The sequence below is a fragment of the Hypanus sabinus genome, chromosome 14 (assembly GCF_030144855.1).
Source record: "Hypanus sabinus isolate sHypSab1 chromosome 14, sHypSab1.hap1, whole genome shotgun sequence".
Lineage (NCBI taxonomy): Eukaryota > Metazoa > Chordata > Chondrichthyes > Myliobatiformes > Dasyatidae > Hypanus > Hypanus sabinus.
The window spans coordinates 79,558,351-79,571,020 of record NC_082719.1 but is presented as its reverse complement, the minus strand read 5'-3'; the positions used below and the strand labels follow the sequence as shown (position 1 = coordinate 79,571,020).

General features: G+C 40.3%; 2 protein-coding genes across 17 annotated transcripts in view; one reads left to right on the top strand and one right to left on the bottom strand.

Moving 5' to 3' along the window:
• LOC132404908 (GTP-binding protein Rit2-like) overlaps window positions 1-12,670 on the bottom strand; it is a 328,089-nt gene that overhangs the window by 89,952 nt on the left and 225,467 nt on the right. The window contains exon 5 of one of the 9 annotated variants that reach the window (XM_059989513.1): window positions 7,351-8,564. The exons of the other annotated variants lie outside the window; for them this stretch is intronic. Within the exon in view, the coding sequence (XP_059845496.1) occupies window positions 8,463-8,564 (102 nt within the window). The 3' untranslated portion in view covers window positions 7,351-8,462. Of the gene's footprint in view, window positions 1-7,350; window positions 8,565-12,670 lie in introns of those variants that run through there. 9 annotated transcript variants of the gene reach the window in all.
• LOC132404906 (uncharacterized) overlaps window positions 1-12,670 on the top strand; it is a 64,064-nt gene that overhangs the window by 37,355 nt on the left and 14,039 nt on the right. The window contains exon 1 of one of the 8 annotated variants that reach the window (XM_059989503.1): window positions 6,967-7,335. The exons of the other annotated variants lie outside the window; for them this stretch is intronic. The gene's annotated coding sequence lies outside the window, so the exon portion shown is untranslated. Of the gene's footprint in view, window positions 1-6,966; window positions 7,336-12,670 lie in introns of those variants that run through there. 8 annotated transcript variants of the gene reach the window in all.

Below are 12,670 nucleotides of genomic sequence, written 5' to 3'. Positions count from 1 at the left end.
GGGGATTTGGGTCTAAGGACTCAATTTGGTTAGGAAAGCAGTTGTTTTTTTTTTCCATTGACTGAGTACCCATCTGCCATCTTCCCTGTAATACTCCAAAATTTTGTACTTTTTCAGACATCCCACCCTGCAAAAACTCATTTCAGGGAGGTAGCACCACCATTGCAGGGAGGTAGCACCCTGACCCCCTGCAACCACATACCCCACTCTGTTCAACCTCCAAGGGTGTATGTAATACTTCGTTTAGTGATTTTGTCTAATCTGTAAACCAAGATGGGTATATGTAGAAAATGTGACATTAAAATATGTACTTATAATTATATTATCATGGAATAATTTTTTTTATTCTATTACAACTTTAAGCAAGTCTACAAGGAGTTTGTCCTCATCACGTAGGACATCAATAGAGTAGCCCCTTAGCACCTAGCCAGATAGTTTAAATAACATTAGCTATGCTAATGAACAAATGACACCCGTTAAACTCACCTCAACATGTCTTTTCCAGTCACTTAACCCACCATGGGCAATAGAAAAGTCACTGTTGCAAACAGTGCAGCGAGTGACACTGTCATTATTTTTGAGGTTGACTGTAAAGCCCACCCACAGAGAAAACTGATAGGTCTACTTAGCACAAAGAGTGACCAATGAGGATGCTCCCTCTTGCTCTTCCTCTTTCTCTCAAAAAAATTGATTTCTGAGGTATTGTATATAATTTGCGGGCGTCAGGGAGCCGCTATCAATATGCAGGAGACTCCTGGAACTTCCAGGAGAGGTGGGATGTCTGTTGTTTTCTAATATATAAAATGCTATAACATTTAACTAAAGGATGTACTGATACTAAATCATAAATTCATACAGTACTGTTCAAAAATCTTGGTTTAGAGTACTTAAGACTTTGGCATGGTACTGTATTAGTCAACATAGAGAGGAGAGTGAGTTTGTAAATTTGGCAGGAGCAAAGGATGTTGGGAATGGTGAGAGTGGAGTGCAGTGGGGGGAGTATGGGACAGACAAAAGATTGACAGAGGTGGGGGGCAGTGAGGGGGGGGGGTAAACACACCCTGTCCTGAGACACCAGGCAATTCATTTGATTCCAGCATTCGGTTTATTAATAATTACAGAATCTCTCTCTGCTGCTTCCCACACCTATCCCTCTCTCTTCCCCTTTTCCCAACCATGATTCTCCTCTCACTACTCCCTTCCACTCTCAGTTTACAAAATAAATACATATCAAAATCAAGTTTATCATCATATATCATGATTCTTATGTGGCAGCAGTATAGTGCAATACAGAAAATTACTTCACTACTGTGCAAAACTCTTAGGTACCTTAGCTATATATACGTGCCTAAGACTTCTGGACAGTACTGTATACTTGACATTAACATCTGTAACTATATCAGAATTCTTTACGTGTTTGTTTTGTATATAAAAATTAAGCCAAAAGTTACATTGATCAAGATGTCTTCAAAACTAAACTGTACTTTGTTTGCATTAAAAATGAGTTATTTTATCCACATTTATATCAATCCCACGTGGAATATAATTCACGATAAAAGTTAGTTTTAATAGATAATGCAATAATGTTTGTCAGTCACATATTATTCCAAGTAAATGTTACAAAAGCCCTTAAACACTACTGGAAAAACATTTATTTATCATACTCGTGATCTGCAATTTAATGTTTGTTAAGATAAATAAAACCTTTTTTTTTCCATTTTCCAGCTTCTAATTTTTGAAGCACAATGAACAGAAAATGAATTATTCTAATGTAAACTCATTTGTCAGTAACTGAAGATCTAAATGCTCCAAAATGTAGACGCTGGCATGTATAGTTTGTCTTAATGTTTTCCAGAGAGTGCATTAATGTTATTTAATCGACTACAAATGAGTTTAAAAAAAGAGAAAATTTGCTGTAGATCTATAAATAAAAGCATATACTACTATTTGGATACTGATTTTTGGCTGTTACCTATACCATCTGCCTATGGTGAAGATTATCTTAATTAGTCCTTGGTATGGAAAGAATTATGCTAGTTAGATTACAAAACATTTCATAAAATTTCTATCCTTCTTACACTCTCCAAAATGTAATGAGGTAAAATAATAAGAGGATTTTTGTAGCCTCCTGCTATAACTTTAACCTGGTGAAATAGTATAAATAGCTTTCACAAATGTTCTTCAGGATTTCTGCTCATGTTCCTTTGAAACTAGAGTAGAAAAAATGTAGAAGCAAGAATGCAGAAGCAATTCCCTAGCAAGAATCAGCTGGAGCATATCAAACTTTATACGAATATAGGGTAAATATAATGTGAATATAGCTTTCCTTCAGGTCACTGACAATTTTTAGCTTCAGTTAACACCATAAGATGTTAACACAGGGAAGTGATGCAAGGGCAAAAAAGGGATAACTAATCGGGGCTCTGTGGTGGTGGGCCAACACCTCATCCAGCTGAATCTCTACATCTTCAAAATGAACTTGGCAATGATACCCAGGCACGTGTATATATTGTTTTCTTGGAAATTTGTGACTGGTATATGGTTTTCCCTGCAGCTCACTTATACACAAAATATGATCAATTCATGAAGATCACATGGACTGTTAACATATAGTACATAAAATGAGTTAAGACCTCCATGTGCTTCAGTTATCTTGTTATTTCATGCTCTCATTATTTGTTTATATTTGCATTTGCACAGATTGTTATTCATTGATCCTGTTTACAGTTACTGTTCTATAGATTTGCTAAGGTTGTCTGCAGGAAAAAGAATCTCAGGGTTGTACGTGGTGACATGCATTTACTCTGATAATAAATTTTACTTTTAACTTTGAACTTTTGAACTTTGAGCTTGTTACAGAATCTGATGTATTCTAAGGCTTCAAGTTCTATTTTCTAATTATGGACAATATATTGCTACATGATATGAGCCATTAAACTTCATTACAACCCAAAACAAATAAACCTTAATTGTATAATTACTTTTGGCATTTGATTGTCCTTCATCTACAAGCTAAGCTATCTGAAAATCCAGTATGGCCTTTTGCCATTTTATTAGATATCTGATTAGTATAATATATGGACAACTGAAATACATACAATGTTCATGAAGATTAGAAATGTTCTTCAGTTTTTATACCCTTATACTTTTACAACCTTGCTCTAAATCAGGGTTCCCAACCTGGGGTCTATGGACTCCTTGCTTAATTGCATTGGTTCACGGCATAAAAAAAGGGTAGAGAACCCCTGTGTTAAATCACCTTTCTTACATCTGTAAAGGATGCCAGCAACTGAACTCAGGGCTTTCACAAAAAAATCTTTTTCCAGTTTGTAAAAACACAAAATGCTGGCAGAACTCAGCAGGCCAGACGGCATCTATGGGAGGAGGTAGTGACGACGTGTCGGGCCAAAACCCTTCATCAGGAGTGAAGTAACATGGGACGGTCGAGGTGGGGGGGGGGATAAGAAGTGGGGGGAGGGATAAAGTAGAGAGCTGGAAAGTGATAGGCTGAAGGGAAATAGGCTGGGGGAAGGTGGAGAATTATGGGAAATAAAAGAGAAAGAAAGGTAGGGCTGGGGGGAGATTATAGTGAGGGGGAAAGAGAGAAAGAGAACTAGACTAAAATAATAGATAGGGATGGGGTAAGGGGAGGGCAGGGGTATCAACTGAGGTCTGTGAGTTGAATGTTCATGCCGGCAGGTAGGAGGCTACCTAGGCGGGAGATAAGGTATTGCTCCATCAACCTGCGCGTGGCCTCATCTTGACGGTAGAGGAGGCCGTGGACAGACATATCGGAGTGGGAGTGGTCTGTGGAATTGACGTGTGTGGCCACAGGGAGATCCCGTCACTGCTGGGGGACTGAGCACCGGTGTTCGGCAAAACGGTCTCCCAGTTTGCGGTGGGTCTCCCCAATGTATAAATGGCCACATCGGGAGCACTGGATACAGTATATCACCTCAGTTGACTCGCAGGTGAAGTGGTGCCTCACCTGAAAGGACTGTCTGGGGCCTGGGATGGTGGTGAGGGAAGAAGTGTGGGGGCAGGTGTAGCACTTCTTCCGTTTGCAGGGATAAGTGCCTGGAGGGAGTTCGGTGGGGAGGGATGGGGGGGGATGAATGGACAAGAGAGTCACTTAGGGAGCGATCCCTGTGGAAAGCCGAGAGTGGGGCAGAGGGGCAGATGTGTCTGCTGGTGGGATCCTGTAGGAGGTGGCGGAAGTTACGGAGGATTATACGTTGGATCTGTAGGCTGGTAGGGTGATAGGTGAGGACCAGGGAGACTCTATCCTTGCTGGGCTGGCGGGGGGATGGGGTGAGGGAAGAGGTGCGTGAAATATGGGAGATGCGATGGAGGGCAGAGTTGATAGTGAATGGAAACCCCTTTCTTTAAAAAAGGAAGACATCACTTTTGTCCTAGAATGAAAGGCCTCAACCTGAGAACAGATGCGGCGGAGGCGGAGGAATCGAGAGAAAGGGATAGCATTTTTGCAGGAGACGGTGGGAGGAGGAATAGTCTGGGTAGCTGTGAGAGTCTGTAGGTTTGTAGTAGACATTGGTGGATAGGCTGTCATCCTCTACCACCACTCTTCTCCGCCTCGCAGAATTAGTCCACACCCTTAACAATTTCTCCTTTGGCTCCTCCCACTTCCTCCAAACTAAAGGTGTAGCCATGGGTACCCACATGGGTCTAAGCTGTGCCTGCCTTTTTGTCGGCCATGTGGAGCAATCTATGTTCCAAGCCTACACCGGTATCTGTCCTCCTCTGTTCTTACGTTACATCGACGACTACATCGGTGCTGCTTCCTGCATGCATGCTGAGCTTGTCGACTTCATTAACTTGGCCTCCAACTTTCACACCGCCCTCAAATTCACCTGGTCTATTTCCGACACCTCCCTCCCCTTTCTAGATCTTTCTGTTTCTATCTCTGGAGACAGCCTATCCACCGATGTCTACTACAAAAATGCTATTCAAAAATGCAATACATTATCTCCCGCCTAGGTAGCCTCCTACCTGCCAGCATGAACATTCAACTCACAGACCTTTGTTGATACCCCTGCCCCCCTTACCTCATCCCTATCTATAATTTTAGTCTGGTTCTCTTTCTCTCTCTTTTTCCCCCCTCACTATAATTTCCCCCCAGCCCTACCTTTCTTTCTCTGTTATTTCCCATAATTCTCCACCTTCCCCCTAGCCTATTTCCCTTCAGTCTATCACTTCCCAGCTCTCTACTTCATCCCTCCCCCCACTTCTTATCCCCTTTGACCATCCCACGTTACTTCACTCCTGATGAAGGTTTTTGGCCCGAAACGTCATCACTGCCTCCTCCCATAGATGCTGTCTGGCCTGCTGAGTTCTGCCAGCATTTTGTGTTTTTATTTATTTCCAGCATCTGCAGATTCTGTTGTCTTGCCTTTTTCCAGTTTGTGTCTGGTTTTCTGTGATATCCATTTCCCCTGAAGACTAAAGGGAAGTTTCTTTATGAAGGGACTAATCCCTTGTTCAGTGTCTCGGTAAGACAAGCCAGGTAAATAGCCTTCAGTTTTGGCTGCCTCCAACACTAACAGCAGGTCTCCTAGCTCTCGCAGATGTTGGGGCTCCCTGCTAAAAATTTCGGGAAGGGTTTGAGTTCGTTGAAGAGAGCAGACTCTATTGCTTCCGTGGATCTGTAGCACGCTTCCAGTCTTTGCCCGACTGAAATGAGATTGGTACTGGTGTGTTTGATATGAACTGGCCTTATTCTTCCTGCATGTTCAGCAGACGTGGGTGCAAGCTGCTTCACCAGTAGGTCGAGTTCTTCACTAGGCTCGATGTTGAGGTCTTCAGAGACATTAGAGAATGTGGACTTCCATGCCCAGTAATTTAATGGCTTATCATCGAATTTGTTGAGTCTGGCTGTCAGCAGGTCATGACGGGTTAGCAATTTCAAAATAAGATAGCAAACCAAATCGGGGGGGTCATAACATCCATGAAACTTTGGTGAATTGTGGCAGCCGCTTAAGTGGCCAAAGTTAACTGGTTCTGATGTGTCTCCGTTAACTGGATCCCCTATATTTTGCCCTAATTAACATTTTTGTCAATTTTTAATTTTATCGGAACTACTTTTCGCATTGAAGTGAGGTATAATATTGCTGTAATTATCTAAAGTGCACCCTGGGATATCATGCAGAATTATGATTCTACAACACATTAGAAGCATAATGAACAGCTGATACAGATACCTGACGTTAGAATGAAGTGAACTGATACTAGGTCGAGGAAGGGGTACATAATGTGAAATCTAGTGCAATATTAAAGGAAAAGCTACAATTTCAGTTTTTAATAGCCAGCACAGTTTTATTTTAAGAGCTCTCAGCTACTAGGAGCACTGCCATCATAAAAAGTGCCCTGGTCAATTATTAGAAGATGTCAGTAGATACAGGGTTGCTGTGAAGAAGAGTGGTCTACCCAGCCACTCAGTTAATTAGCTTAGAACACCATAGGGGCAGAGAAAGGACATCTTGGTGTCATATGTTGCATTAAGGTTTGTGGAATCTCAGAAGGATACTTAGCCAAAGAATAAGGAATTTTGACCAGTTATTAAAACCCCTAGTCAGTGGAAATTGACTTCTCAGCACACTGTAACTGTGGGGAAGTGGAGCAGATAACAGATGTTAGGAATCTGAGAAATGCTGAATTTTATCCTTGTTATTGATTGTAGTTATACCCCTGAAATTTACAGTTACTTTTTGTGCTATTCCACTGAACATATTCTCCACTGAGCATTCATTAAGATTGAGGTTGGAGTTTTTGATCTCCACATAAATATCATTGAGTGGACCAGGGGAAAGAACCTTACACCACATGCACATATATATGTAAGCCCATTTATTATCAAAGTATGTGTATTGTTTACAACCTCAGGATTTGTCTCTTTACAGACAGCCACAAAATCAAACACCCAATGTGCAGTTTAAACTAGTTGTGCAAACAATAAAAATAAGCAAATAACATTCAGAACGTAAGTTCAGAAGGTGAGTCTACAGCCACGAGACCAGTCGCAGCTGATCCAAGAACACATTAGTTACAGATCACAGCCTCAGTTCAACACAGAGATGAATAAACTTCACAGAGCAGCAAGCTGAACACCGGCTTGTCCCCGACACCCTGACCTTCTCAATCTTGCCAAGTGCTTAAATCAGCCCACAGCAGGTTATTCCTTGCTCTCCAGCCCAGAATACACTGCCTCCATTCAACCAACACATGGCACGCCACAACCATCCTGCACCTTTGAGACATCAATTCACACCGCAAAAATGCCAAGTCGTGCAGGCAGTTCAAAGCCTCGACTCCGAAAGGGTAGCTACAGGCTATTGATTTCACTGACTGTTTTTGAGAAGAAGTATGATTAGTAATATAGTTAATAGTTGTTTTTGCTACCAACAAGTTATCGCTGTGCTGCACCCGTACTACCTTAAACCAGAATGTGCAGTCAGGGTATTTTTAAAATACTTATTGTACTGTTTCAGATCAATTCTGAGAATGTGGCAAGTGTGCATGTGACCGTTTGATAGCGCAGTGAATCATCTGGGCCTCTGATCTCTAGTCCATGTTCCTTTGTCCCAGGCCCAGTTGGATGCCTGCTTCCTGGCCCATCTGGGTCCTTGGCATTATGGGAGCTGTTGCTGTGGCAAGCAGCCAGATGGAACATAAGTGGGCCTCACAAATGGGATGGCATGTTCATAGTCTGCATGGATTCATTTGACATGCTTTCTGTTTACTAATTAAGTACATGTGGGGAAATGCACAAGGTTTTTTGCCTATGGAGTATGCACGTAAATATATGAGCAAGATAGCCTCCAAACCAACATGTTGATGATTAATATTTTTAAATCGTCATTAATATATGTAAATTATATTTTATTTATTTAAATGTTTAATGTAATTTTTGATTTAATTTTCATTGATTAATTAATATAAGGTTTGAAGGGAAAGAATGTGATAGTTGTGAAGTCAACATTATGGTTATTGTTTGGGAACCACATATTTTAAGTGTTGTGGTTGGTGGTAATTTTAAATACTGATAAGCTGAAATGAACTTAGCAGTGAGTTTGGCTTCTCCAAAATATGCAACAAACTAATTGGATGGTGCAGAAAGTGACAGAGGAGCATCTTTGGATAAAAGGCAAATGAAACATACATTTGCTGCTGGAATTTTGAGACTAAAACATTGCAGTAACAGAAACAGTACTGTGGTAAATGATGAAAGGTCCAACGAATGTCTCTAACCCAAATGTTCACTTCTGCTCTCTGTCCACTGTTGCAGCCTGACCTGCTGACTGCTTTCAGCTATTTTAATTATCTGTGTTAAGTAAGCCTGATGAGACAGGAAAATAAAAGGTAAGTACAACTGGAAAGCGATGTGCAAAAGGAACAAAATACAGCTCATACAGGTTGCAAGTAGTAGATGATAGTGTTCTGTAGATTCAGCAATAGACTCCACTCTGGAGCACATTGAAACCTGCACTGTTGAAGAGGCTTCCTCCAACACTGCACACACTGGGAACATTCAGCACTTCTGGCAACATCTATGGTATGAGAAAGAGAGTTAATACTTCAGTGAACTGCCATTCTAATTCTATGATTTATGTTCCTTCCATTCATCCATCCATCCAGCCAACAACTCATCTATCCATTTTAATAGTGTATATTTGCTTTCTTAATAGAAAGACCTAAAGAGGCATACATAACTTTTTTTTGCTGACTTTTTGGCCTTTATTCTTATATACAGTGTTATGTTTTAGTCATAGACTAAATAATGAAAATTGGGTATATGCAGGTGACTGCGTATAACAAGTTCTGGTTTCTGTTAAGTTAATTTATCAGCAGAATCAGTAGTAACTCAAATATCTTGATTTTGACACAATCAGCTAGGTTTTATTTTCCTGAAAATTACTAAGCATCTGACCCATTAATTTGCTTTAATTTTAATTTAATTTTACAAGGAATTCTAGCTCCTTGAGTTTCGGACAGCAAAATACAGTGTGGCTATAAAATGGCCAAACTAATATGAAGTTAACCAATCACAAACAAGAGAAAATCTGCACTTGCTGGAAATCCAAGTAACACACGCAAAATGTTGTAGGAACTCAGTAGGCCAGACAGGATCTATGAAAAAGAGTACATACTTATTTTTCTCCAGTCCTGCCGGAGGGTCTCGGCCTGAAAAGTCGACTGTACTCTTTGCCATAGATGCTGCCTGGCCTGCTGAGTTCCTCCAGCATTTTGTGTGTGTTACTAAGATGAAGTTAAACTATTATTAAAGCTTCTATTCAGTACATGCCTGATTTTTATTCATAGTCTCTAAGTGAAAGTTGTCAACAATAAAACATATGTTCTAGAGGAGTTTATTTCTTAAAGCCTGCAGCAGTCTATGTTTCAAGACACGATAATGGCATTTGCTGTTAAAAAAAATTCATGACACCTAGAGCTGGAAATTATATGAGAGAAAAAAGGCAGAAATGCTTTGAAGACGGTAGGGTACTTATCATTGTCCAAATCAGAAAAGATGACTGCTTGCTTCTGCCACCGCTGTACAGAATGTTTTCATGGCTGAAAATAAGCCATGAAAACCTTGGTTGAAATTCGTTCCTTTGTACCTACATACAGCAATGCTTCCATTAATTATACCCATATCCAGTAGGAGTGGAAATATGCATTAAGTACAATGTAATCAGGAACCAATGTATCAACAGACCACACACAATGCTACATCGGGTTATTGATTATATTGGATAAAAAGGCATAAATGAGGAAGATGCAATTTCATGCCAATAAGTGAGGTGTTACACTCCAGTTGATTTATATATATATATTAAAAAATGCAAAAGCAGCAATTAAATTCAGAATGAAAATTAACTTAATCTTAAAGGTCAGTCAGATTTAACATGACATTAAAAGACCATCTTAGGTTTACAAGACTATAATGAACAGGATAGTATTCTAGACGTTATTTCAAGAGGCATAGAATATTTTTTAAAAAGGCAGTGACAACCTATATATCCTTAATAAGATCCCAATTACAATGCTGCCTGGAGTTCTGGCCTGCACAGTGTAATAAACATAATGGAATTTTGACACATGTACAAGCAGCTTTAATGATAAAGACAACTATGATTTTACAGGATGACTATAAACTTGGGCATTTTACTTTCAGTTAATGCAAATAATGGAAAATATAATAAAATTATTTACAAAAGTGAAGGGATGGAACAGGGTAGCAGACAGAAGTAAGCGCCAGATTATGGAAAACTTATTTCCATTAGATCAAAGGGGATAGTGTTCACTTGCAGAATAGTTTCCAAGTTTAGTTAAGCGGGATTAGAATAAATGGGCAGTTAACCTAGTGACTCCATGGCCTAATGTAATGTGTTAAATTTGCTAGTAATTTAAAATATACAATTGCTATTTTATAACTTGAATTGTCCCAAGATTGATTGCCTAGATTTTGAAATGCCATTTTAATCTTATGGTTAATCTTATTCAATACTATAATTTCTCTGTATTTCAGAATTTGTTACTGGCAACTGGGTCATAGTATGAAGACTTTTCTTCTTCAGTTGCCAACAGATATGACAAGCCATCAGCACTGCTGTATTGTTTGCTACCCTTGAATTCTATGTCGTAAGAGTGGGCTCCTAGGAACAGTGCCCATTATTGTAATCTGGTAGCAGTCATCAATGAAATTCCCTTCCTGGGACTGAAAATGGACACAAAGGGCTGGCAATCTATCACTAGTGTAAGCTTTTGTCCATAGAAGTAGTGGTGGAACTTTATTCCCCATACTAGACTAAGGGCCTCTCGAACAATCTGCACATAGTTGCATCCTTGATCTTGAAGCAAATGCAATCGGACACTCAGATCCATCTTTCATACTGTGTGACAAAGCAGCTCCAATGCCATGTGGAAATGCAGCACATGCCAGGCTGATGGGCACCGATGGGTCATAATGGGTGAGCAGTTCATCTGATGTTACTAGTCTCTTTGTTTCCTTGAATGCTCTTTCATATCTTTCTGACCATTCCCATTTTGCTCCTGTCTGCAACAGTGTGTTCAGTGGATGCAGCACTCTAGCAATTTAAGGGAGAAACCCGTGGTAGTAGTTAACAAGGCCCACCTATGACCAGAGTTGTGACACATTTTCCAGTTTGGGTGCCTGTAGCACTGCTTCAGTCTTCTCTTGAGACTTCTATAAGCCATACTTGTCAATGCCATGTCCACAATATGAGATTTCATTCTTAAAAGACTCACATTACTCTTTCTTAGTGTACACTCAGTCAGCCTGGTAAAGATTTTACCAAGGTTCTGGTGGTGCTCTTCATCATTCTTGCCTGTCATGATGATGTCATCAGGGTCACATTGTGTTCCTGGGATATCTTGGAGCACTTGGTCCAAATTGCTGGAGCTGATGCGAGCAAGCAAGCAAGGAAGTTTATTTGTGTAGCACTTTTCAAACAGAAGGCAATTCAAAGTGCTTTACAAGATATAAAAATCAAACATCAAATTTCAGACAGTATATAAGAAAATAAAGTCACACAAAAATAAATATGATAAATGGAAGTTATAGTGCAGGACATTAATAGCTACAGCAGAAAGAAAAGTTTTAAACCTCTATTTAAAAGAGCTTAAAGTTGGGACAGACTTCACATCCTCTGGGAGACCATTCCAGATATGTGGAGAATAGAAACTAAAAGCGGCTTCACCACGTTTAGTTTTAATCCTGGGGATGGTCAGCAGACCCGCCTCAGATGACCTGAGAGCTCGAGAAGGTTCATAATGCAGCAAGAGATCGGAGAAGTATTTTGGCCATGGACCATTCAGTGCTTGCCAAAGATGACTTCTATTCATGGCAGGGGTTGCTGCTCAGTACACAGCACTGGGTTGATACTTATTTGAAATCCCTATGTACGCGAACGGCTCCGGCCTTCCCTTTCTTGATCACCGGGACAATGGGCATGGTCTAATTGCTCCACTCAACCTTGGAGAGAATTCCGGATGCCTCCAAGCTCTGAAGTTTAACATCCACTTTAGGATGTAGTGCGTAAGGTACTGGACGTGATTTATGAAATCTTGATGTTGCAGCTTCATTCAATATCAATTCTGGCTTTCATGCCTTTGAGTTTACCAATCCCCTTCTCATTAGCATTAAGCAGCTCTGACAGTCTCCAAATGGTTAGTGCTACCATTTGGGCTGCAGTTGCCTGTTGATGCCACACTGACAGCATTGGTTGATTGCCAGTTGAGTTGGATTTTTCTCAACCATTCACGCCAGAAAAGTGCTGGCCCTCCACTTTTCAACACATAAAGCTTTAACTACTGTGTTTGCCCTCCAAATGTCACATTCACTATCAGTTTGCCTTTGGGGGACACTTCTTCACCTGGCTAGGTCTTCAGCATCATTGAGGTCCTCTCTAATGGTAGCTTTGAAAGCAGTCTGTTATAGTCAGCCTCTGAAATTATAGACAAAGCTGATCATGTATCCAGCTCTATTTGCAGTTTTACACCAGACACATATATTTGTGATCCATATGATTTTGTGATCTGCTTCAGTAATACTATGCAATTCTAGGCATGACAGCTCCCCTTTGCCAGACTCTATGTTGTCTGGCTCTGTTTCCCATTCAGACACTTTTTG